The 26,429-nt window shown below is 33.7% G+C and overlaps 1 protein-coding gene across 1 annotated transcript in view; it reads left to right on the plus strand.

Annotated features, from left to right (window-relative positions):
- Positions 1-26,429, plus strand: part of LOC119644992 (dendritic arbor reduction protein 1) — a 91,712-nt gene that overhangs the window by 48,769 nt on the left and 16,514 nt on the right. The window contains exons 2-5 of the mRNA XM_038044737.1: positions 10,552-11,317; positions 11,657-12,636; positions 12,805-13,570; positions 23,350-23,409. Of these exons, the coding sequence (XP_037900665.1) occupies positions 10,552-11,317; positions 11,657-12,636; positions 12,805-13,570; positions 23,350-23,409 (2,572 nt within the window). The remainder of the gene's footprint in view (positions 1-10,551; positions 11,318-11,656; positions 12,637-12,804; positions 13,571-23,349; positions 23,410-26,429) is intronic.

The following is a 26,429-nucleotide window of genomic DNA, read 5'->3' on the forward strand; positions in this document are numbered from 1 at the left end:
TAATGGAAAAATAATGTACACATTATTTTCTAGGTGACGATTAATTAATTAAATGAAACTTCTCTCGATCTCAGATGCCTTCAAGTCTGTCATTGATTGCACTTGATTACACACCTTTTTAATAAATTCAAATTAAATTTTGTATATATGTAATGAAATAATAATGATTTAAAAACTTACTGACTTACACATTAGCGTGAGAAAGTTTGTTCACAAATATTAAAAATCTTTGAAATTATATTACACTATACTATATATACATATATATATAATTTCATGTTAAGTTTTTCATGCCATACGCAAAATTAAAAATGCTATGTATATATATATATATATATATACATGTCACCATGGGCGGATTTGTTTTTTTTTTTTTTTTTGTGTTTTCTATTATTACTAAACTGGAGTTAAGATTTTATAAAATCAAATTTTTATTGTTCAATGATGAGCTTAGAAGCTGGGATGTAAGATGGACATGAGTAAATCGATTCCAGAATTCGTTTGTATTAATAAGAGAACAAAAAGTTCCTTACACTTATGATAGCCGAATAAACGGATATCATTGCGTTGACTCAACTGCACAGGCTAATCAAGAGTGAGCGGAATATAACCGAAAGTATTCGTTGTCTGACTTAACCAGAACCTGTAAAACGCAGACGGCGAAGGCGAAGGCGAACTCAAGGCTGTATTGGCTTTTCACTCTTCCATATATGTGACAGGATTTTAATGATGATTAGAATTGAACCGAGCAGCAGTGACTGAAAACGAACTTATAAGCTAAACGAACAGATGAGTATTCCCGCAATCGATCTTTCCTTCCGTGAAGTACATTTACCTCGGTTTGTCCAGCAATTTTTCGAGGTAAAGTTTCTGATTTTTCTTATATTTTCTGCATTCAAAATTGACATTTGATGCGTGATTCGAGACGATTGCATTTATGGTTATCTACTATTATCTGAAAGTGCTGTGCTAGACTGCAGTCATTGTGTATGGTTTGAGATAACATTCTACAGCCGATGGCGTACAAAGTATTGCTAATAGCAAAAAAGGATATGTGAAAGGCAATAATCTTGATAAATATGCTCATTAAAATTGTATTGTGGAATATTTTAGCTTATCAGCTCTACAGTCTAGACCAGATTTCCAGTTCTTTCGCAAGCAAAAAATTTTCTCTCAAGAAAACCGTGAAAAGATATTTTATTTCAAATACTGTGCTGCACCATCTACTTGACAAAATATAAAGGTCATGGTATAAGCAAATCTGATCTTTAAATGCTATCTAGAAAAGTAACCCTTTTGGGGTCGTCGTCACAGGCAGACAATGAATAGTTGGTTAAAAAAGGCGTTAATCAGAAAGCCTCATCATATTTTCATTCCATATCATATTATAATCGAATATTGCTAGATTTTGTTGTCTGAAGTCGAATCTCGCTGTGCAGCAAAATTTTACTTGTAATGCTTTTTCGCCTGCTAGAACCACGATTTCTCTATTGGTCGCCTCAATTGCATTCCTATTCATGTTTCCCTTTCTCTACTTCTTTCTGACCAACCGTGCTACATGTACAGGGGACATCCTCGGAGTAATTGGTTATATATAAAAGAAAAAAATTGGTTATAGGCAGCAGTGGTTTCTTGCGTTTCAAGCAACTGATAATAGATTTGGCTGATCTTCCCACATGGGAGCAGAATCGATATACAAGTATATTGCTGTTAAAAGTTAGCCAAGCCTGTACACTTTTTGGATAACGTACCGCCTTCATTGGTTAGGGGATATCATGATTCAGCAGCAACGCGTACTCCTTCCGTTTTTAGAACAACCAATGAAAAAAGAGGAGCAGAAACCGAATTGTGTATGAGGCTTAAATAAATATCGAATAATGTTTTTGTAACCCTATCAGCTCTGAGTAGCTTGTTTCAGATAATAGATAAAAAAACATAGTGCTAGCTATCAAACGATTCGACCTAAGTATAATTTTTTTTTTTAAATTATTTTCTCTATATTTTCATTTCAAATATCAATCAATTACATATAATGGAGTTTATCTATATATAAATATATGCACATATATATATATATTACCAAGCAGTAAACATAAATTTCAATTAAACTAGACAACGAATACATGTGCTTTATAAGAGCACATATAAATAAAATTTTATATCTAAATACGACGCAAGCAGGAGTATATTATAAAACAACACGAAATCCCATCGCATAATACAATGCTAACAACGGCACACAGTAACGGAGTATAATATTTAAGAATATAATAAAGTTAATAATAGTAATAACAATAATAATAATAAACATATATATATATATATATATATATATATGTATATATATATATACATACATACGTACATACATATAGACAAATAGAGGCACATATAAATATACGCTTATATACACTTGGTCTTTTGTATACATTCAAAGAAATAATCAAATGAAATGCACTTGTTTTGCAAAATCACGCAAATGACCTCATAAGCATGCGTAACACGTGAGTGTCTCTCTTTTAAGGGAACATTTTAAGAATTTTAAATACTTCCATAAACTATGTAAACGCAAACAAAATGTTGCCGGCATTTTGGTTACTATTGTTCTCGGTTTGAATTTCTATAACCGCGTCATCAAAATACGGCGACATGTTACTATAATCATAACGTTTGTAACAGATCACCGATACGTAGCGTAAATTCTACAAAATAAAAAAAACTTTTCCGATTATAGTCGTCTGGCTCTCCGCTCGGGTGCTCATCCCTCAAATTATTCGTTCAAGCAACTTATATTTTTCTTTAATTTATTCGTTCAACTCTTCCCGATGTCAATGTCATTACGTTCAGCCCGTTCTCTCGTGCCTACGATGATCTCTATTCAATAGGAATTTAGTCATCTGTCGACCTGTTCAACCATTCACACGCATATCCGTTCCCGTTCTACTCACTTTTCCAAAGTCCAGTTACCCCTTTCGCTCAGCAATTCTTGGAATTGGCTTAACACAAATAGAGAGAGAAAGAGATTTCGATCCGTTGTGTATACATTAAGCATTTCATTTAACCCTTCGAAATTAAAAAAAAAAAAAAAATTCATTCCAAATTCATTTACATCATTTTCTCGTTATTTGGATAATCATTAAATTCTTCACCTGGGATACCAAGGGTGTCCAAGATTCAAGCTAAAGTGAGTCTGATTTCATTATTCTCGTCGCCTTTTTTCTTTCGATTTGATCGATGGCTCTGTTTACTTTTGAATCCCTACTTGTTTGCTTGTTCTTTCGATGAAGATATGAAGAGGTCTTATAGAATAATTTTCAAAAATTTCTAAGCTTTTATATTTAAGGTGAAAAGAAAAAATTAATGAAAAAAAAAAAAAAAAAAAAAAATTTACTTAATTTTAATTTTTTTTTATTTCTTGATCGGTTGCCGTTATTTTTATTGTTATTATTGTTGTTCAATGCATCGGTATTTTGCGTTGAAATAAATGATAAATGTAAGCGTGAAGTTATGAATTTTAATAAGTTGATAATTCAAATGGTTTTTCATTCTTTTGATAGCGAATAGATAGATTTAGGCATATTATTCTTAGTGTTGTTGTCAGATGTGTGTGCGTGCGTGCGTGCGTGTGCGTGTGGAAATTTTAAGCACCGTTACACTCTTTTAAAACGACAACGTTAAGAGGACTTAAATCAATTGAGAGTGAATCTTGAATACCCATCATTAGCAGATACGAAGCGAAAGAATGAAGAGATGGGACGAAACGAATTCCAGCAAAATGCCAAACAGATGTACGCCTATGACTATGGTATTTTGCAATCTACACATGTGTGCTTACAATTGTTATTGGGTTGTGCGAACGGTATATATAATATTAGCACATTATATGCACAATGTTGTGCTTAACAGTACTTGAAAAAATAAATAAATAAAACACATTGGTATTCACCATCGAGGTGTTTGGGAGAAACAACATTGAGCCTATGCATTAGGTCAAAGAAGAAATTCAATACTTGCAAACTTGAAATTAATACCTCAGCCTCGACGTTATGTCCCATCACTGTACTTGTTAGACATTGGGCTGATCGGATTGAAGACAAGGAATTGCTTCAATTTTATTTTATTTGAGTTTAGCGCATTAGTGCAAATACTGAGGTAGGGATTTTCAGGAAATCAATTTTGTTTGTTTACTGAATACTTGGAAGCTTGTAGAAAGTATGGGGAAATGTTTCGGAAAAATTCGTTATGTATGCGCGTTTAGAGCCTGACCGCTTGTCTCTCGATTTACACCACATTTCCAATCTTCTAACAGGCGACTTTACCAAAACATCTCATCGAGAGAGCCGCTAAGTAACTGAGGCTGAGAGCAATGCGAGGGAGTACAAGTGTTTTATCAGAAATTTAAGAGTTCGGAAAGCAGTCTTTACTATTGATTATACACATGGTAATAAAATGATGCATTTGCTTCCATTTCCCAAGAAACTTGCGACCCTATCTATATTCGAGTAAACGAGGCACTTTCGAGCAGAAATTTTTGAAGGGGCACTTGTATGATTCTGCGACATCAGACTAAGGGAGAAAAGAAATTATTATTATTATCATAATTTAAATAAAACGAAAGAAAAAAAATTCAAGGACTAACGGCTCTTTCTTTTTGTGAACGTAGACTAGGTAGTTTGTATAGTCGCATCAACAAAAAGGAAAAAAAAAAATTATTAAGAAACGCTATAGTGGAAGTTGCTCTGCGAGTAAACACCTTACACTACATCGCTTAATACAGTAATCCATACGATGATATTTCGAAATAAGGTTTCATATGGGAAGCGGTCAAAGTGGTTGTCCGATCCAAACTATTTTCAGTAGCTTTTGTTTTTCCATCAAAACACGTCAATGTACTAAATTTCATTAAAATATCTTCAGAATTTGCAGCCCGTAAGTTGAACATAAGAAAGTAAGACGGACAGGCGGATAGTCAAGTTTAGATCGATTCAGAAAGTGAAAGCGGTATAATAGAAGATGCGTCTATCTCAAGTTCTTCTAAGTCTTCGTATGCTTTTCTGCCACAGGTGGTGTAGGGTATAAAGAAATATTTCTAACGCACCTTGACATTTTTAATGCGTTTTTCTTAGAAAAACGATTTTTTAAAGCAATCTGCAACTTAACCCCCACAACTAATCAACTTTTCTCATCCGAAGTTTTAGTAGAGACATTTTTAAAGTTAAACAGACTTCTTAGTGCAATACTTGGGAGATTTTCGATAAATTAATTAAAAAATTAATGAAAGTTGGCCGTTTTTCGTTGATCGAAATTGTGGCACAAGAATATGTTCAGTTAGTACGGACCCACTTCCGTTATACCGATCAATTCAGCAAGTGATTCTAAGCTATTCTGTCCATCTGTTCGTCTTGGTTTCTCGTGTTGAAACTGCAGATCGCAATTTTCGCGATATCTTTTTTGAAATTTGGTGCACATAAGTATTTCGGCCCGAAGACGAACTCTATAGAGAATGCTTCACGCTAGACCACTTTTTCGACCACTTTATACATAGCGCCTTTTTCTAAACAATCATTATATGAATAGCTGTGTTGGGCGAAGCGATGTAGAGTATTCAATGGCGGACCCGATTCCACTATTATGTTTTTATTTCTCTTTGCTATAGAAATTATTTATTATTTGAAAAATGAAAAAAAAAAAAAAACGTTCTTAAATTCTTTGTATTCGTTAAGTAAAAGAAAAACAATTTAACAAAAATATTTTTGTGTCTAATTGATATGCAAAGCGCTAAGCGGCAACTTAAGTTATTAATAAAATTTATGTAGAAAATGTTTTCTTTTTTATTGTTAGTCTTAAGAGAGTACCAAAAAAAAAAAAAAAAAAAATTAAAAAATAAAAAAAAAAAAAAATTTTTTTTTATATCTAACGCATCTGCTTTCTTGTATTTGCTTTAAAGAAAACTAAACGCAACACGTTATGCAAGCGTAAGTTTTTATACAAAAGTGACATAATACGGTATGGCAGGGTATATAAAAAGCTGCTTTAGTTTGAATAAGTGATTATTGCAACACAACAATCGTTAAATACGATACACGTGAAGAGCGTCTTATTCCACATTAAAGAATACAACAAGAAAACTAAAGCGTGATTAACTTAAAAAAGTTGATGCTTAAATCAAAATGCGTCGAGAGACTAAATAACTTATACAGTCGAACGTATGGACCGCAACTGAAATTAAGGTGAACAGAGTTTTCAGTTTAGTAAGCTGTTAGTTTATGGGAAAGTGGAGATAGGCCGACTGTTCATGCTGTCTAAACACGTTCTGTATATACATCTTATTACGTCTACGATGCATCGTTCCAGATATATGGGAATCTTTATGATACGAAATCTAACATATCCTAGTAGGAGTTCTCTATAGCTACTTCACTATTAAGCAAAACCATAAAGCAATTTACGGGATTATTGGGTCAAGTGCGGAGGAAGGAAGAGCTTAACTTTAGGTATGCTTTTTTAGGCGAACCTTCAAAGCTCAAGATCCTAGTTCTCGAAAACGAACGAGTCATTTCATAAAGATCTTAAACGATTTCACATTTTCAAATTTCGCTTCTCCTGCCAATCGTTCCCGTTGAATATGTATAAGCATTTTATTAAAAAAAGGAAAATTTTCTTCTTACAGGTTTTGCTATGGATTTTGTATAACAAAACAAAAAAAAAAAAAAAAAACAAACAAACATAACTCATAATTAAAGCATTATATAATAATTAAATTAAGATTTAAGATACAAACAACTCTTTGCAATCATCAATCAGACTTTTGCATTTGATGTTGAATTTTGTTTTTGTTAATCTTCCACTTTTCGAATACACACGAGCTCGAATCTCAACTAGAGAATCGTGGATCCATGGATTGTTTGTTGAATTGCTTTAAAAAAAAAGAGATCTATCTGCATCTGCATCTGTTGATAGCGATATGCTATTGCTTTGCAATGAACGTACATTCATTTGTGGAATGTGGTTTTAATAAATTGTTGCTTTTGGAGTTCAATTATTACTTGCGAAGCATTTACGATATCGTTTACTTTTTTCCCTGCCCACCGTTCGCAGTTGCCGGCTCTTGTGCTTTTCCATACTACCACGAGCTGGGGAAATTAAATTGTAATTAGATTTGTTGCGGTTGTGTTTGTTTCTAATAAACTTTTCCTCTCGCGCGTAAAGGAAACGTAATATATTTCTTTGGTCTATTATTACATACAATCTTTATTGGAAGGATAAGCAAGAAAAGACAAGAAAAAAAAAAAGAACAGAAAAAGAACTAAAAGGAAAACAAATAGTGAAGCAACTGCAATCGGCTTAGCGCGAATCTTTGCTACGCATCCATTTGAGCTTTGCTACACCATTTCGCCATTGATATCAACCAAATCAAAGTTTTATTCGGCTCGATTTGAGACATTTGTGTGATAGCTACAGCTACAGCGATCATAATCAACTAATGCTTGATATTTTATTTTCTGAAACGTAATTTGTCTCAACCGCGAGCCTTTGATATATGTGTACATATAAATTGGAAAACGGTCTCGTTAACTATCAATCTCTTCTTCTAATTGGAGTTAAAGGAAATTATTTTGTATTCACTTTTACACTTATACAATAAAGGCAGTTGCGATTGCCAAGCACGCTTGGCAGAGAATGAATAGCGGAAAGGCCGCTAAAAAGTTCCGTTTGCTTTAGAACATACTTTATATGTAGATATATGTGTATATATATATATATATAATATTTATATGCATGTATGTATATATGTATATATAACATAGTCTTAACTCATCTCATTCCATTCCACACTTTTTCCTTTATATTCTTCATATTCTAAAGCTGCTGTCTGTCCATCGCGACATTGGCCACAAATGGTGGAAAATTGGCTTTGTCTAAGGATTCGAATCGATAATTTCAATGACCAACATTGACAAGACATTGATCCATTTTTTCCACTTACTCTCGGTAATGATGAGTGCTTAAGATATGGACAGTAGCACTTTTTGTTAATTAACTTTCTTAAAATAGTAATAATAATAATAATAATAATAATAAATTTAAAAATGCTTTGCATATTAATAAAATCCAACTTTGCCCATTTTCACAATAAATGGCAAAAATGGAAAATTTTAATTCCTCAACCTAACGGGAGAGATGTTCTAAATACATGGGGGAGGGAAAGAACTCGCAACTGCTTAGCGAAGCAGTGAGTGCATCAAAGTTTTTAAAATTAATATAAATGGTAAACTTGTAAAATTGTTCCCCAAAATATTCTGCAGAGCGTCAAGCGTAGATCTAACTAATAGAGTAAGAGCTAGAGAACTTTTGTTAAATTGAAAGCATCCGCTTATATATGTATGATATATAAAATTAAGATCCTAAAAAACAGCATAGGGAAAAATATAGATTGATAGACGATGATTTTAGTGGCGACTTACGAATTACGAAAATCACTTTTATATGTCATATGTCCTTGCGTGGGCGGGATTTTTCAATTCTCTTATTCTTTATTGTTTCTCTTCTATACAAGTTGCATGTTAAATGATCATATGAAGCAAGAAAACTTTCCATTTTTTTTTGGTGTTTTTTTTTTTTGTTTTTTTGAATAAATTAATATTTACATAGTGTGGTATAAAAAGTTTGCCGCTTTAGTCTTTTGTTTAAAATACAAAACTTGTTGTGCAACGGTAGACAGTGTTTGATGTTTTGCCTCTGCTCAAGTCCATTATTTATTTATTCAAAATATTTACAAAAGTAGATCAATAAATGTTTAATTCAAGAACTCGATTCCTTATTTGTGAAAATGTCGATTTGTCATAGCTATGCGAGTATTGCGAAAAAGCGTTTGCATATTGCTTTTGCGAATTTTGGACAAAGTACGTATGCGCCTACATACGTCGTTTTATATACATAAAAAGAAACATATGATATGACTTACGTAGTTTTAGCTTGTTGACTAGAAAAGCCACGTAAATAAGAAAAGGTTTTTATAAAATTAAGCAAAAATTTTTTTTTTTGTTTTTTCCTTGGTATATATATATAATAATTAGGGCTAATTGGCTAAAGGGCGGAGAGATTGCATTCGTTTTGGAAAGAATCCTAAGCAGTTGCTGCTCTCACAATATATTTTAAAATCCTACATTTTTGTCGACTGACCGTTCGTGACGAAAAGCAAACAGCTTTACACAATTTCAGTAAATAAATATAAATTAATTTTCAGCTTAAAATGCCTTTTCACTCTCTTACACTCTTTTTCACATCCAGCATAAAGACCTTAAATTCTCACATCAGTATGATGTTCTAAATCGATTTGAACATGTCCGTCCGTTCCTTTGTGTTATGCCTGCGTAAAGACATCGGCTACAAATTTGACGTAAGAAGTTGTTGTCATATGACGAGCCATAGACTGAGAATATTTCGTTTATCAAAAGCAAAGAAAAATAATGGGTCTCTTTACTCGTTAACCATAAGTTACAACAATCGAATTTTTGTGTATTCTATATTAGGATGAAGGTGGCGAGTAAACGAGTTTGGGTCAGAGCCGAATGTAATTTTTTTTTTTTTTTTTTTTGATTAAGAAGCCAAGTTCTAATCTCGATCATAGGGCTGCTGAGTTTGAGAAAACTTAAAAGGAATGAACATACAGAGCGGCAAAGTGAAAGTATATTGAATCGCAAACTCAGCTTTGGCCCGCACACTGACAATGTCCCTGCAAAAGTTTGTTTTACGCTCCGAAGACTGTACTAACTAAGGCTGCAACTGCTTCCACAGGCGAAGCATACGCGCGGTCGTTTTCGAGTCTTTTCTGGATGTACAAGGTATAAGTTAGATAGGCTTCAAAGTATTGTTGACCATATAACACGCTTTGTTTATAACGTCAAACTTGAAGATCACATCTCCTCCCCTGTTCATTCTTCATTACATTCTTCTAGATCAAATAGAAACCCTTTCACACGAATACTAGGCTTTGTCTAATTCATCAGTCGAACGTAGTTTTACTATTCGCGTTGCTAGATATGGAAATGCCTTAGCATTGAGTCTGATATCATTCGATGATTCCTTGAATACGTCTAGTAGAAAATTGACCGGGCTACCAAATCCATAATTAATATTTTGCTGCTGATTGGAATTGATAATTACAAGCAAGATATGTAGCAAGATGATTACATTTACAGCCATCTACCTGACCTGTATACTCAATTATGTTGTTGTTTCCTTTTGCACATAAAATGTATGTATGTAATTAGGTAGTAGACCTATGGCTTTATAGTTACCCAATCAACGAATAAACGAAAATGAAATGTATTACAGGTGACGTATTTATATCTTCTATACTTTGAAGAACACATACATATTTTGGTTTCGCAATTCAAAAGGGAAAACTGATATATGCTTAATTATCCTTTTTTACGATCTTTTAAACATTATTATTGCGAATCTAGTTTTATTGCATATTTGTGATTGCAAAATTAAGATGAGTTGAAATAAATTTTCTTCTTCTTCTCCTTTGTTATTCGTTTACAGTCCCCCGGTTTAGATTATCGGCATGAGCTGATGGGTCGTTTGCATAAAATTGAACCAGATGTAGAACTCGAAGTTTTAACTACCTCCAACAGTGCACATAATCATCATCATCACCATCATCATCACCATCATCATCATCAGTTACATCAGCATTTACAACAGCATTACCATCAACACCTGCCTCAGCATCATCAGTCTCAACATAATCAATATCATCAACAACAACAGCAGCAGCAGCAGCAGCAGCAGCAACAACAACAACAACAGCATAATGTGAATACTACGTACCAGCAGCAACACCACCAAACCACGCCATTTCAAACGCATCAGCAACAATTAACGACACAACTTAGCAATAGTAGCATATCCAGCAATAGCAGTAATAGCAATAGCAACTCAAGCCATAGCAATAACAACAATAATAACAATCATTTAAGCGAACATCATTGGCAACACGGCAGCACTAATCATGATCATACGCCAACTGCCATATATAATTTACAAGAAGCCCTACCGCAACAGCAAACGACAGCAACGGGATCATCAAGTGCATCAACAACAACGGCCTCGCATACCACAAATAACACTGGCCTTGACAATCCTGTTGCTGCTGCGGACGTTTCACCTTCACCCGCCACCGCTAACGATAATTTCTCGAATGCTTATGATGCTACAAATTCCTATGAAGTGGCAGGTTCTTATGCAGCCGTTACAGCATCAGTCAGTGATCCAACCACACCGAATAGCGATAAAGAATATTTGTTCGGTAAGATATAAATAAAATTTTTTATTTTTTTTATTTTTTTATTGCGTAAAGCTAGCTACAAATCTTTGGTATATGTACGCTAAACATAACGGTATAAAACTTTGATGTCAGCCATTACATTAAGTAGAATAATAATGTAATACCGAGTTATATATGAATGATAACGATAAAGCGAATAGCGAAAGTCTAGAAAGTCAATGCTTCCTAGACTACTTAATGGTATCAGTTTACTTGTTAACGTGTTGCTCTTTATCGTGTATTTTCGTGTTTAATTAATTTTTGGACTTTCTTCCCTTTCCTAAGTTTTTTAAAATATTTTCTTAATTATACGATCATTAGACACCAAAACTAAGGAGTCCCTTTGCCATCATCCCTACCACGATATGGATGATCCATATCAAAGACCCGCACTGTGGGAGGATATTGCCAGCTCAATACAAAATATTGATCCTGAAAATGCTCTAATGTTAGACTCGACAACACCACATACGCAACAACATTCAAATAACTCGCAGCATCAGCAACAAGAACAGCAAAATGTTATTGTGACCACTACGGCTACCAGCGGAAATACACTGTTGCCACAAGTCAAAATGGAAGCGATTGATGATAGTTTGCTCGAAACATTATCAACACCGTTGCTCAGTCCTTTGGAAATTAAAAAAGAAATTATAACAACAACTAGCAGCAGTAATACAACACACCTTCACGCAATGCAACAACAGCAACAACATCATTATTATCAGCAACCATTAGTATCAGCAGCGGCAGCAAGTAACCAATTAAATATTTATCATCATCAAAATCATCATCATCCAGCCCATCAACAACAACAGCATTTATATCAACATCATCCCAGTTTAGGTGATGAACATATGTTTGTTTTGGGGCAGCAAACGCAGCAGCAGCAACAACAACAACAACATATTGCTGCCGCGTTGCATAGCAATAGCAATAGCCCCAATCAACCAAATAGATGCAATAGCGCGGCCAGTAGTCATAACAATGAAACCAATCTTAGCGCAAATGCGGATGGTGCGGATTTTCTAAGTTTAAATACGGCAAGTAATGGGAGTGATCAATCAGGTTATCAACAGGCACAACAACAACAACAACAACAACAACAGCCACAATACAGTCATAGCTATTTAAACGAGAATCTAAGTGGTTTAGCAACCACTCACCATAGCAATAACAATGCATCTCAGCTGACAGCGTTGACAGTAAGCGGAACAGGGCCACATTTGACGACAGCTGCGAGCATGAAAAATATAAACAATAATAATAACAGTTATAATTATCCATGGCATAGTAGTCAGGTGAGTGTAAAATTGAAAAAGTGAATAGAAATAAATAAATTAAACTAATTAAAATTTATGGTGAGAATTGTTTTTTTTTTTTTCCTTTATTATTATTATTATTTATTTATCTATTTGTTTTATTTATTTATTTATTTTTTTTTTTTCAATTTTTTAACATATACACAGCCTTACCATAGCAAGTATCAAATACCTCCGCCTCCGCCACCAACGCAACAACAACAGCAAATTCAAAACTCACAGCTCTGTCTACCTGCCTTAATGCCAACAAATGCAAACACAACTACTTCTAGTAATACCGTGTCAGCAGTGGCGGTCGGATCTCGTCATATGTTTGTACCCCCCCTAACGCCACCTAGTTCAGATCCCGGAAGTCCTGGTAATTCAATGGCAGCAGCGGCAGCAGTCGCAGCCGCTAATCAACAACAACAGCAACAACAACAGCAAAAACATCAAGTTAGACGTGCAACACCACCTCCTCCATATCAACAGCAACAGCAACAACAACAACAGCAGCAACAGCAACAACAACAACAGCAGGGTCATCCACTTTCTAGTATTTGCCCGAACATAATCAATTTACATACGAATGCCCCAGCAGTAACAGCAGCTGCGATATCAGCCGGTCATCACCTCAGTCCAGTTAGCAATCGAACATTGACGACGCTTGGTCCGGTTACAGCAAACGTTAACGCATTGGCAATATCAAATGCAAATAGTAACGCAACAGTATCCTCCTCCTCATCTTCCACTTCGCCATCGTCCTCAACCAATCCCCATCATCGCCTACCTCAGACTAGAGGTTGTTCCTCAACATCAACACCTGCTGCTCATTTAGCAAATATTGTAGTGCCGTCAGTGCGCACAGTACGTTATAATCGTCGCAATAATCCCGAACTTGAGAAACGACGTATACATCACTGTGATTATGTGGGTGAGTGAAGTAGCGTAGTTTGTTTCTTAAGTCTTTTGTTTTTTGTTTAACATTTTCCTTTTTTTTTTTGCAATATATTCATTTATTGATGCTCTTTCACTCGTATTAATGAAAGTTTCTTACTATAACTGATACACATTTGTGTTCACACACAATATATATATGAGACCATATGACAAGCTCAAGTGATGTTGACAAACTTGCAAATATTTTTCTATGTGTCCTTCACAACTGCGATAAGAAAAGCGCTGACAGCGTATGGGCACTATATACGTCTTTAGTCAAAAAGTCTACTCGTTGTCTGAAAAAAACTTTTCTATTAAAAAGCTAAACTTATCTTTATTTCGAAGTAGAGTTAACTTAAACGGAAGAGGTCTTAACAAAAAGAATATAAAAAAATCATAGCAACTGTTACGAAAAATTCAGCCTAAGCTAAGTATAAGCTCGCTCTTGTTTTATGGTTAATTAGTACGCTTTTGCTACAATTACATAAAAGTATTAATAATTGATTTTTTTTTTCTTCCTTGTAATTATGTTGTTGTTGTTATTGTCATTGTCATTATTATTATTGTTGTTGTTGTTGTTGTTATTATTAATAATGATAAAATGTGTATTTTATGTGCAAAGCACGCAAACACATGCTTTAAGCCAAAAATGGTAATATACTCAAGCAGCCGCTGGCTGTGCTAAGTAATTACCACTTGAACGATAATTGGCAAACTGTAAGAAAGTGTCACACGCTCCAAACAAGTTAATAAACGTTTATTCATAACTCCAAGCTACACGAAGAAAAGATAAACACAATACTAAGCGATTTTGGTGACTATTGACCAAGTAATTAAAGCAAACTAATTGGGTTAAAAACAAAAAAAATTTATAAACGTCTCATTAACGGGATTCCCTATTGCTTAGGCTATTGCTTATAAGCTCAAGTTAGATATTTAATGCTTTTTAAATCACTATTATCGCGTAATATAATTTTAGCTAGAATCATGAATTGATCTTTCTTCTCTCAATTCCGAGCCGTATGGGCTTGGCCCGCCGGTATAATCGAAATTGAATAAAATCAAAAATTGTGTTCTATGTCTTGTGTTGACATTTCGACGAGCCTTTGAGCCAGTCCCAATTAAATTGATCTAAAGTAAAATTCAAGAATCGTAATTGCTTTTCAAAATACATTCCAAAGTTTTCGAGAGCTCATCAATTAATTGGACAAGTAAAAACATTAAAGTCGAGTAAAACTGATCATTAAATATCTTATAGTACTTCGCCTTATGCAATTCTTTATTCATTTATATGGTGTAGTATCAAAAATTATACCCCTTGTCCATGTAAAGGCTTCAAGTAAGACCTTACAATGTGAACTGACTTAGTTCATGATTAGCAAAATTAATTTTCTTATCAAAGGTCTTTCATCTTATCATCATACTCTTCCCGAGAACTCTCATATGTAGTGTATGCGTAAAAAAAGCTTTTTGCTCATTACTCATAATCTATGAAGACTTTAACGTATATTCTGCGGGCAAGGCTCTTACACCTGCCCAAAATGGGGAGGAATTGACCATGCCTACCCAATATTATAGTGTATCAAAATGGAAATCATTTTTCGAATATTTTTTTATAAAGCGCAGCAGCAACTTAAACATGTCCATCCGTTTATCTGTTCATTAGCCCGTCTGCCCAACTATGTAATATCTGCGGTCAACATATCTCCGTCCACAAAGATGAAGGTATCGCCTACAAGAGGGTTTGAAAATACTTCAAACAGTTCAAAGAATACGCCTACAACGCTCACACGTCTGTATGATGAAAACTGCAAACACCTTTGCTTTCCTTGCCTTTTACTCGTTACTGATGAAATACAACAGATACACAGGATATAAATTTCCACAAAATGATTGCATAAAAATAGGAAAGTCCACCATGCTAGTTTTCTTACTTGTTTCTGTTTATGTATTTTTCTTTGCTATCATCGCTGATAGCACAAAAATGCAAGAACACTAGAAATGAGCGAGCTTGGAGAGATTTTAAAGGCGAATTAAAAACAATTTTATTTCTATGCTGAATGTGTACGCATTCTTGAAAAGACTTTACCTGTAAATAGCGTCTCCTTTAGATGCTTGTATGTTGTTCGAATTGTTATTTTGCAATAAGAACACTTTTACTTTCCTTATATTGCATACCTCGCAAATAATCGATGCAGAAGGCTTACCGTGATTAATAAGTACGAGGGAAAAAAGTTCAAATATTACATGATTGGAAGAACCATTTTACAATAACATATATATACATATAACATATATATATATATATATATAAACCATGCATATGTTCATATATTTATATTTATACATCTTTTTTCACGTTTATCGCAAAAATCTACACATAAATGTTTGTATATGTGCACATATATATATATACATAATGCTTATATAAGTAAAAAAAGTGGAATTTCTGCATTTATGTCATGTTTTACAACCAGGCTTACGTTTACGGCGTTAAAGTGACATCGTTTGATGCCAGTTAAACGAACGCACACAGGCATTTAGGCAGACGGACAGAGAGCATATTATGCGCCATAACTAAACTTTGAAGTATGTATATAGGTTATGTACAACATACCAAAACTGTATGTAACACTTGACAGGAACAAAGCATACGATGTCAACCACATATTGAATTTTGTAAAAAATTTCTTCTTCGCTCTCTTCTTACTATTTGAAATGATTTATTATACGAACTGCAGTAAATGTATTGACTAAAAATTATTTGTTTTATTTTTTTTTTTTTTTTTGTCAATTCTGAAGATATATACACAAAACGAACGCATACATAAGGGTTAAAAGAAGTTTGATTAATGCCGATAGGTAACGAATTCATTTCGTTGAACTAGAAAAGTTTACAAGAAGTTTCCGAAGTAATCGAAAGAGAATGAATGCCGCCTGAAGGTATACAATATCTTACTACAAATTCTGCTTGCAAGAAATATTCGCCATTGATATCATATATGATATTTTGTATCGTATTCTTCCTATACGAAATCCCATACATCGTCTCTTAGTTTGTCCCATCCATCTATCAATAAAAGGAAATTTAATGTCAAAGTTTTCCTGATTACTGACGTCATCTTAAATTCATATATAAGTTAAATCGTTTTCTAGATTCGTTCATAAATGAGCAAAAACTAACATCTTTCCTTTATAGAGCATTAAGATGGATTGGGAGTGCTATCCTTGTGGCAAGAAAAACTTATTCATGTTAAGCCTTTCACAGGCAAAAGCCGATGCAATCGCTGTAACTCTTTTCCATTATGAATTGGGATCAGATTGTTTTTTTTTTTTTCGTTTTTGCTTTGCTTAATTATATATATATATTTATGCACGGACTCAGGGCATCTAAGAGCTGCCCAAGTTAGTGTATTGGAATAGTTGCTGAAAGAAAGTGTAAAAGCAATTTTTTACAAAAACCTGAAATTTATTGACGTAATCATCATCATGCAAGAAGCGGCATATTGCAAAAAAAAAAAAAACTTCTCCGCATCTCCGACACAAGAGGACTTAGGATTGAAGGCGATAGGACGATAAACTCAAAAAGTTCTCCACTCTTTATTTTACATTAACGGAAATTGACTTCGACGTGATATTCATGTAAGCGAAGTTTCCGATAGTCCTGATGGAGATGCTATTGTCGATCAACGCTTAGTCTACGAATCCAGTGCACTTTAAGTTTTGCTTTCGACGTTATTCGCAAATAGACTTCATTCGACCGAAAATGTATATTGGAGCAATCTGTCTCCTTTACTTTTTATCGGCGTTTCTCTCTCTCTCTCTCTCTCTTTCTCTCTCTCTTCCTCTGTTTTTCTGTGGCTCTGTAATTAATTTCGTCTTGAGACCTACTAGTTCATCTAACTTAACTACTCGTCGTCTTCTCTCAGCTTGACTACTTTTACTACTTAAGTCACACCAATCGGTCCAAAAGATCTTGAACTTTTTGTTTATGAAATTCCATTTGGGTGTGAAATGTTTTAGTTTTTAAAATGTCTGTTACTTTTTTTAATTCAGATGGTAATATACTATAGTAGGCACCTTATCTAAAATATATTCTTAAATTTATAGAAAGCTCGAACATTTTGGTTCATCGTTGTCTTAAATATTTATGAAGCGCAGCCGAGAAACGTTTTTTGCCCAGTCAATCCTGCAGAGGGCAAAGTTTTGCTTTCATCTCTAATTTGGGTTAAGCACATAAAAAGCAACTAAAAATAATAATAATAATAACAATAATAAGTAATAAAAAACATAAGTTTAATCTCTCAAAAAAATCTCTCAAAGATTAAAACAAATAAAAAACCGAAACATAAAAAGGTGATGTACGAGTATACTAGAAACCTGCATATGGATCTATGAAAGTATAAATAAATAAATAAATAGAAAACGCGGTAGTTAACCTAGAGATGTGTAAGAGTGCTAAGCGGCAGACTCATCGGTGCAGTCAGGTATTGAGAGAAGAAAAAACAAAATGTAAATAAACAAATAAAAAAATATAAATAAATTTCTGATGTATGTGTGACACGTTTAAATGCCAATTTTGGCACAAAAGCCGATGAAAGATTCAAGGAAAAAAAAAAGAGCATAAAAAGAAAGATAACAACAAGAAAAAAAAAAAAAACGCGCGCACTTAAGTTATTTGCAGTAAAAAGAAAAAACAAAACTTAACAAAGCCACAAGTTGCGTTGATATGGATTGCATGCGATTCTTGTGTATGGGAAGCTTTCACACACACAATACCAATGGCAACAACTACCAAATGAAGTTATTATGACATGAATGCACGCATCAGATTGTTCGAATTGTAGATTGACATCTGAACGATGTAGTTAGCAGTAGCAGTGCAATGCAGATACTAAACAACTACTTACACACTTTTCAGTAAAACGTTTAACTCTTTAAATAAAACTGTTTACACAATTGTAAGCAGATACAATAGCAGTTAAAAAAAGCAGAAGAAGAAGAAGAAGAAGACGACGACGAAGAAAAAGAAAAAGAGGAGAAAAAAAAAAAGAGTAAACAAACAAGAAAGTCATCATATCACTCGCCTTAGGGCGAATCGTTGATACCCACCACTTGATAGCAGAGCTCTAAATACGTCGGCATATCAATTGGCCAAAAGTTATCATATTCATGCCAGACTCTTACTTAGCCCTAACATGTGTTTGTTTAAAAATTTACATGACTATGACTCTTACGAGCCGCAACTGTTGTCTCCGCTGTTTATTTACGTTTACCTGCGTGTATCCATAGGCGGACCACTCGTACATTGTTCACTAAAGTCTTAGATCCACGTTGTACATATTTATCGCGCACAGTGCCGAGTTACCGCTTTTACTTTTGCCTATGTCGAAGGCGATTGCAAGCGAATCATATAATGCCGTGGTTTGCTTCTATAATGGCTCCCACAACAAGCAAAAAAGAGGATTGAGCAAACGTGATAAAAAGGACCCAAAATCTTAGATATATACATATGCCCTATGCCCTATGTCTCCGAGTCCGAGTCCGTAACATCTCTAATACTATTTTGAAATGAATACAAACCGGAGCATGAATTTAGTATACCCTTATCGTTCGGAGTTGGATGCACGAAAAGTATGGAAAAAGAGTTGTTAGACATACAAAAGATAGTCTATAAATACACAAGTTTGTCTAAAAAATACGTCTATGTATTTGTCTAGAAAGTAATAAGCTTTTCATAATTATATATTCGGAACACATATGTTTTATGCGCACAGTTTGTTCATGTTTACCTATCGTCTTAACTTGTCGTGTGTTTTTGCCCAAAAACATATAATTATCAATTATCACAGAACGTATTGGGAACGTAATCGTTCCCGGCATGTTGCGCAGAGACCTGGTATGAACTATACCGACGATGCGGTATTAAACCTATGTTCGATCAATTTCAGAATAAACCGTTAGCGGCTGTAGCGTTGCTAATCTATGAGTGTAATTTTGACAAGCTCCTTCCGATTTCATCAGCATTGCTAGGAACGCTTGCTTTAACTCTGAGCACTCAACTCATGCACAACAACACAAATAGACATAAATTTTTACACAGGTTTCAAAGTTTTCCCCCGTCTCCATCGCAAAATATTTTTCGGAAAATTTTATCATCAAAATCTTTTCTCGGTTTTCATTACTCAGAAGTAGTAGTTAAGAGTCTTTGCGATTCGGTGGGTATTCGCTGATAAAAACTTGGTTTTTGTTTTCTTCTCACTTTGGGGTAAGCAATAGTTAAACGCTAAACTTCTTCTCATAGTCACTTTACCGAAAAATTTTTCCATCTTAGGAATGCAATATAAATTAAACCTCAGATTAGGTATAAGCTGCGATTCAGTCTGATTGGTCCGATTCATCGCATAGGCAAAAGGTTTCATACTTTTTAGACGATGTGAAATATACGAACTTTTACATACGCATAACTGCTTAACTGGCCGCTTACATATAAAACAGCTTAGAAATCTTTAGTGTCTTACACTACTAATGTCAGACGTTGAAAAAAATGGAAGCAAGAAAAACAGAAAAAAAAAAAAAAAAAATAAATAAATAAATAAAAAAGCGGGGAAAAAAGATTGTGTTTGGACTTTAAGTTATTTAACCACATTTGTTCTTAAACGTACGTGCTGATGTTTATTAGTGAAACGTTTCGAAAAAAAGTGCGTCTATCTTTTTTTTCCCGTCTATGTTTGTCTAGCCAACGTGAGGCATAATGTTGAAGCTACAGAAAGACAGAAGATAATGGAAATATGTTGACTTGCATTAGTGTTTATAATGTAATGCTAAAAAAAAAAAAATAAATAAATAAATAAATAAAAAAAATACAAATACAAACAAAGAAAAAAAACCTCATGCGCTCGCCTTGCGGAGACTTTAGCAATAGATTAGAGAGTAGCAGCCTGTCTATGGCTGCTAAGTGAAGACAATAGTTGTGTTTTATATATATATATATATATATATATATATATTTTTTTTTTTTTTTTTTTTTTGTAAATGCGTAACACGTCCGAAATATATTTTAGACACGTTCAGCATTTATTTAATTTTTTTTGCCTTTTTTTCCTTACTTCTTACTATAGTTGAGTTAATGCTGTGTCTGTAGATTAAATTACAATAACTTGAAGGTGCCAATTACGCCAAGTATTTGCCACAGTTTCATTTATTTGAAAATATTTACCATACACACGGTGAGAGCATTCAAGTTCTCTCCCGTATAGAAACGTAATTAAAATTATATTACATATAAGTTATATTGTTGTCGCTACTTGTTTTTAATTAAATGGATTTTATTTTTCCTATTTTCTAATATAATTGCAATATAACTTTACAAATTGAGGGTAATTAATGTAGGAAGGGTAGAGCAAATAGAAGGAAGACGATATATATTAAAAGAGGGAGAGAATCCTTATAATTATCGTCATTATTATCAACATTATGGTCGCCATTATTATTATTATTATTATTATTATTATTATTATTATTATTATTGTTGTTGTTAGTATTATCATTTTTGTGTGTTCTGGCAACAACACCATTCACTTGCCACTTTAACCGCAATGCAATCGACATACAAGCAAACTTACGGTAATGCCTTGCTTTATACAATTGACCCAATAACTACTTTAATTTGTGTTATTTTTCTGCATTCATTTGAATTTTGTTCATGTTGTTTATATTATTATTATTGTTGTTGTTATTGTTTACCTGCCAATATACACTTAAATAACAACAAACTACTATAACTACTACTACTACTACTACTACTACTACTGCTTGCATAGTATTGTAGTAGTTGTTGCTAATATTAACCATATTATCCCATATCAAGATGCAAAATAAGCTTAACACACAAACATAACAATCAACAAAAGCAAAAAAAAAGAAAAAATTAGAAAAAAGAAAAATAGGAAAAAACCAAAAAGAAACTAGTGATCTGTTCGTTTATTCGTTCATTTATTTGGTTGTACGTTTATTATAGACGACGTCGTGGTAGTCGTCCATTTCGCATTTTGTACAAATAAATCCATAGTTTTCTGATCACATACATGTGTACGTAAAATAGCATAACATAAAGAGTAACACGACAACCAGCAACAGGTTGCTAACATGAATGCTTACTTTGGTTTGTTTAGGCAGCATAGCAAAAACAAAAAAATAATGTATATATGTAAGAAAAAGAAGCAAACGAAAAGCTCTTAAATTGCATTTCACCACACAAATAAGTCTTTTTTTTTTTTTTCTTATTTTTTTGCTGTTGTTATTTTGTCTTTTCTTTACCTATCAAGATGCAGCCGCATAATAATAATGATGATAATGACTAAAGAAATACAATATACAGAGACAATAAAAAGTCTTTTCTTTTTTTTTTGCACCTATTTTTCCGTCTTCTATATTTCAATGAAAATATTATGGTATATCAAATGCGTTGAAGCATTTGTATCATTAGGAATAACAAGAACATATCATCTTTCAATTGGCTAAAGTATGCACGCTTCATATTTTATGCTGATTAATTTAATATTTCAATCCATCGATCAATTATCAATGATTTGTTATCCGCACACATGCGGTCATCATAACTGAGGTAGACAACCTTAATATTTTATATTTATGGTATATTCAAGAGGCAAAAATAAAAAAAAAATTTAAGCCACAAGCAAGCCTTAATCGCCAGAGCGATTAAAAGGTTGAAAATCACAGTAAGCCGGATCAGCTGACAATCAAAAAAAAAAAAAAAGAAAAAAGCCTCATAGCACTAATTCTACGCATTCATCTAAACGTTTGCATAGAGCTCCAAAAGAAATGTCAAAAGTGCATCTCCAAAAAGAGATCTGCTGCCCATGGGGAAAAAGTATTGAAAGATTTTTAAAATTTGCTAAAATTTTTTCCCAAAAACATTCGAAAATTCAATGTAAAATTAATGTGGAACTGAAAAGTACATTTTCAGTACATTTCCTGATCAGCATCCCACTCAAATGACAGGCGACAGAACAGGGCTTTATGGGCGGTACATAAAATTCGTTTAAAACGTAACGCGTTATTATTTATTTTTTATGCTTAGCACTATATAGAAAAAATATTGTTGTTGTTGTCATCGTTATTAGAAAATATTTCTGTATATATATATATTTGAAAAGCGATACGTTTTTTTCCTTTTCTTCTGTTGTGTTTCGTTTTTAGTAACAGTTAGTTAGTTAATGCAGCAACCTTTCAAAAATTGCTTATAGTTTACGGTGTATATATAAGAAAAATAGTAACAGCAATAACAACATAAACAACAACAATAACATGAATATAAAAAATTCAAAGGATGATTTTCCTTTGTCATTGTCTTACCCAATATTAGTTAGTGCACTTGTGTATATTACGTACAACCAACCGCCACCTCATTCATGCAAAACGTGTTGTGGTAAATTATTCATTTCAATATTAGATTTAGTTTAATTTGTTCGTTTACATGTTGTAGCCATGGACATGAATAAAAACTATATTGACTTGTGCATCTCTATAGATAATATAGATATGTGTGTTTGTGTGTATAGAGATTTTTAAATCTACCGATATATTAATATCTTGAGGTTAACCTTTCTAATACATATCGAGAGAATGATAGCATACATACATATATATATATATATATATATATAGTATGTAATAATTTAAATTGATTTTGATCGTTTTGATAATTTTATATTTGATTTGTTTTCTTTCTTTCTTCTTCGTTTTGCATAGGTTGTACAAAAGTTTATACCAAAAGTTCACATTTGAAGGCACACCAAAGGATCCATACAGGTATGTCTGATAATTTCCTAAAAATATATTATGAAGAAAAAATTAAGAAACCATTTACTATTCTACTCTATTTATTCATTTTAAAAACGTATGGTTTACAAGCTCGTCGAGAGACGAAACAAAGAAAATCAAAGGTTAAATCGCGGTACGAATCTTATACTAAGTATCGCTTTCTCTTATATGATATTTAATTGCAAGTACGAGTGAAGATTTATTCATTCACTCCTTTCATAAATTTTTCTCTGATTTGAGTTTTTCCCGATTAAACTAAACTGATGAAGCGATGCGTGTTTTTCTTTTATGTTATGCTTATACGCTTCTTTGTTTATTTATTTAGTTGTTTACACCTGAAATTCAGCTAAAATAAATTAACAACCGTTAAGAGTCGTTTCACTCTTAGAAATAAATCTCATGCTAGGTATTATAACTGAACTCCTACAACTATTATATAAAAGAAAAAAAGCAAAAAACAATAATATGGGACAAGGCTCACCATTAAATATCCTACAGCATTTCGCATAATACATCACACTAACGTAACTGCATAACACGTAACGACTTCTCAAAATAGGGCATTTTATGAGAAGTGGTCTGAGGCATTTTCAATAGCGTTCATCGTTGGGCCAAAACATGTCTGTGTTCGAAAATTGCGACCTGCAGGTTGGACAGACGGACAGACAAATTTGGATCGATCGTGACTATTAATCGATCGGTGAAATAAAAGGTAGAATTCTCTCAAGTCTTGTATACATCCATAGAAACTTAAAAGCCAGGAATGAACAAACAACAATAACAAACATTGCAATCTCTCGACGCCAACCTTTAGATACCCTGCAGCTCTTCGCCTAGTGCAGTTACCTACTCGTCTTGGTATAAATAGACCAAAAATTACACATTGCTTTCACAAAGAGGCATCAATTTCAAAACATACATAACCCGTATATTTATTGAAGTCTAAAGTCAATTTACTATTACGATCGGGTTTTCATCGTGAAATATTGAAAAATAGATCTATTCAGCATATCAAGATTCAGTTTTCGTAGGAACGCTCATATAAGAGGGGGTCAAAAAATTTCCCCAGCAAAATCAAGTTTTTCGTAGTGATTTGGAATATCGCAATAGTACGGCTTAGCCGCTTTTGTTGAGAAATTTTGAAAATTGTAAGTTTTTCGAGCAAGTTAACCGATATATAGCGTTTCTCTTTGGGTCAAAGCAAGTCGCAAGTGTACCAAAGTTCATTAAAGTGTTCCAAAAGTAACGTCGTGTAGGTTGGACATTAAAATATGTGTACTGGCAACAAACGGACAAATGAACAAATAAGCTTAGAACGATGCAGAATCATCTTCTGAAGGTGAGCCTGTGTTAAGCATCTATCTACCATAGTGGTGTAGGGTATAATCAAGATTATATAAAAAGCAACCAAATTCATTTATAAACAAACGAGAGAATAGGTAAAGGCGTGTACGCGTCTAGCTCGGAGCCACAGAGGACGCAACCGGTACAGATCCGAGTTAGGAGTGAATTTCTAAGGCATTGCAAACATGCAAATGCTAAGCAACGAATAACGGCGAACATAGTTGAATGTGCGAACCGTACGTAAGTTGAAAGATTAAATTTTAACTTGTATACGACGGCGAGCGTATTAAGAAGTGTTGACCTGAAAGAATTTTTATGAACCCGATATTGAAATTGAACAATGGATGCTATTTACATTTTGTGCAAAAGACCCTAAGCGAGTTGAAGATCTACTAACTACGTTTATGTTGGTTGGATTTAATGAAAATAAAATTCGTAGTGAAAAATTGAATCTTGTCCCATCAAGTAATACCAGTGAATCAGTGTTACCGATTATATAACTTAACCAAGAAGGGTGTGCCAAGAACAAATCTAAGTATCTCGAGTGACGGTAACAGTAAAATAAAAAGCAATCTACTTTCATAAGCAGGCAATGAAGTAGTGGCTTCCACCATAACCACGTAAGGAAAGAAAAGCAAGACTTGCTACGTAACACATATAAGAAAGAGGCGCTACATAGCAGACGCATACGCAAGTGTTAGTCTCATCAAACTCATCTAAAAACTTTTTTGTAATGCAAGAGTCGCCGAGTCCTTTGGGCCACCAATTAATAAAATCAAGCGCTGCTCTAGCTTTATTTAAGGAGAGCTCAATGGGCAGATGAAAACTTTCGCCGTAAATCCATAAGCGAATCTAAAGGAATTCCTTATTGAAAACTTTTTGAACTTTTCAAGATGTAATTTCAATGAACACCATGTAAACAGATTGCCTAAATCAGATTGAAGGAGATAGGAATGCAATTCTAAGATTAAGGACTAAAACCGGTTTGATATCGTCAGTATATAAGAGACAGGAGCAAGTCTGAAGAAGAGTTAGAAGTCTGGAGTTCAAAGATCAATAATTTCTAAGCAAAACCTATGCTAAACTCTGTGTGTGTGTACGATGTCGTTACGAAGTTAACCGAGCATTGATCGGAAAGGTGGTTGCTTAAGAAAGGTCCGCGAAAAGTTAAAACCGTATTGCAAACGCATCTACAGTTATAAGCTGATGCATGTGTGGAGAATGCCGTAAGTGATAGTGCGAAGCTTCTTCCTCTGTTTAGGCAATTAGTCTTGGGTCAAATGCGACTCTTAAACGACTATCAGCCCTTATTTATAACTGTCTCTATCACTGTTGTTACATGCATCATTAACCGATTCTCTCTTTCGAGCCATTTCGCATTCAAAATTTTTTCGAGCTTTCTGTCGGACATCTTTCAGAAACTGAAATTGATGTTCACTTCAACTTTCTCAATTTCCATTTCCTGTACTGCACGATACTCAAAATTGTAAATTTCGGCACTGCCGATAATGAATTTCCTGAACTCTGTTATACAAGTACAATGTTCGGAGGTTTTCCAATTCTTGCTTAAAATGCAGGCAGAAAGGAAGGCAAGAGCTAACGAACGGATTGATGAAATGAATGACAGATCTTTTAAGGATCAAAATTTCACGCATGCTTTCAAA

Source organism: Glossina fuscipes, unplaced genomic scaffold, assembly GCF_014805625.2.
Source record: "Glossina fuscipes isolate IAEA_lab_2018 unplaced genomic scaffold, Yale_Gfus_2 1, whole genome shotgun sequence".
Taxonomy (NCBI): domain Eukaryota; kingdom Metazoa; phylum Arthropoda; class Insecta; order Diptera; family Glossinidae; genus Glossina; species Glossina fuscipes.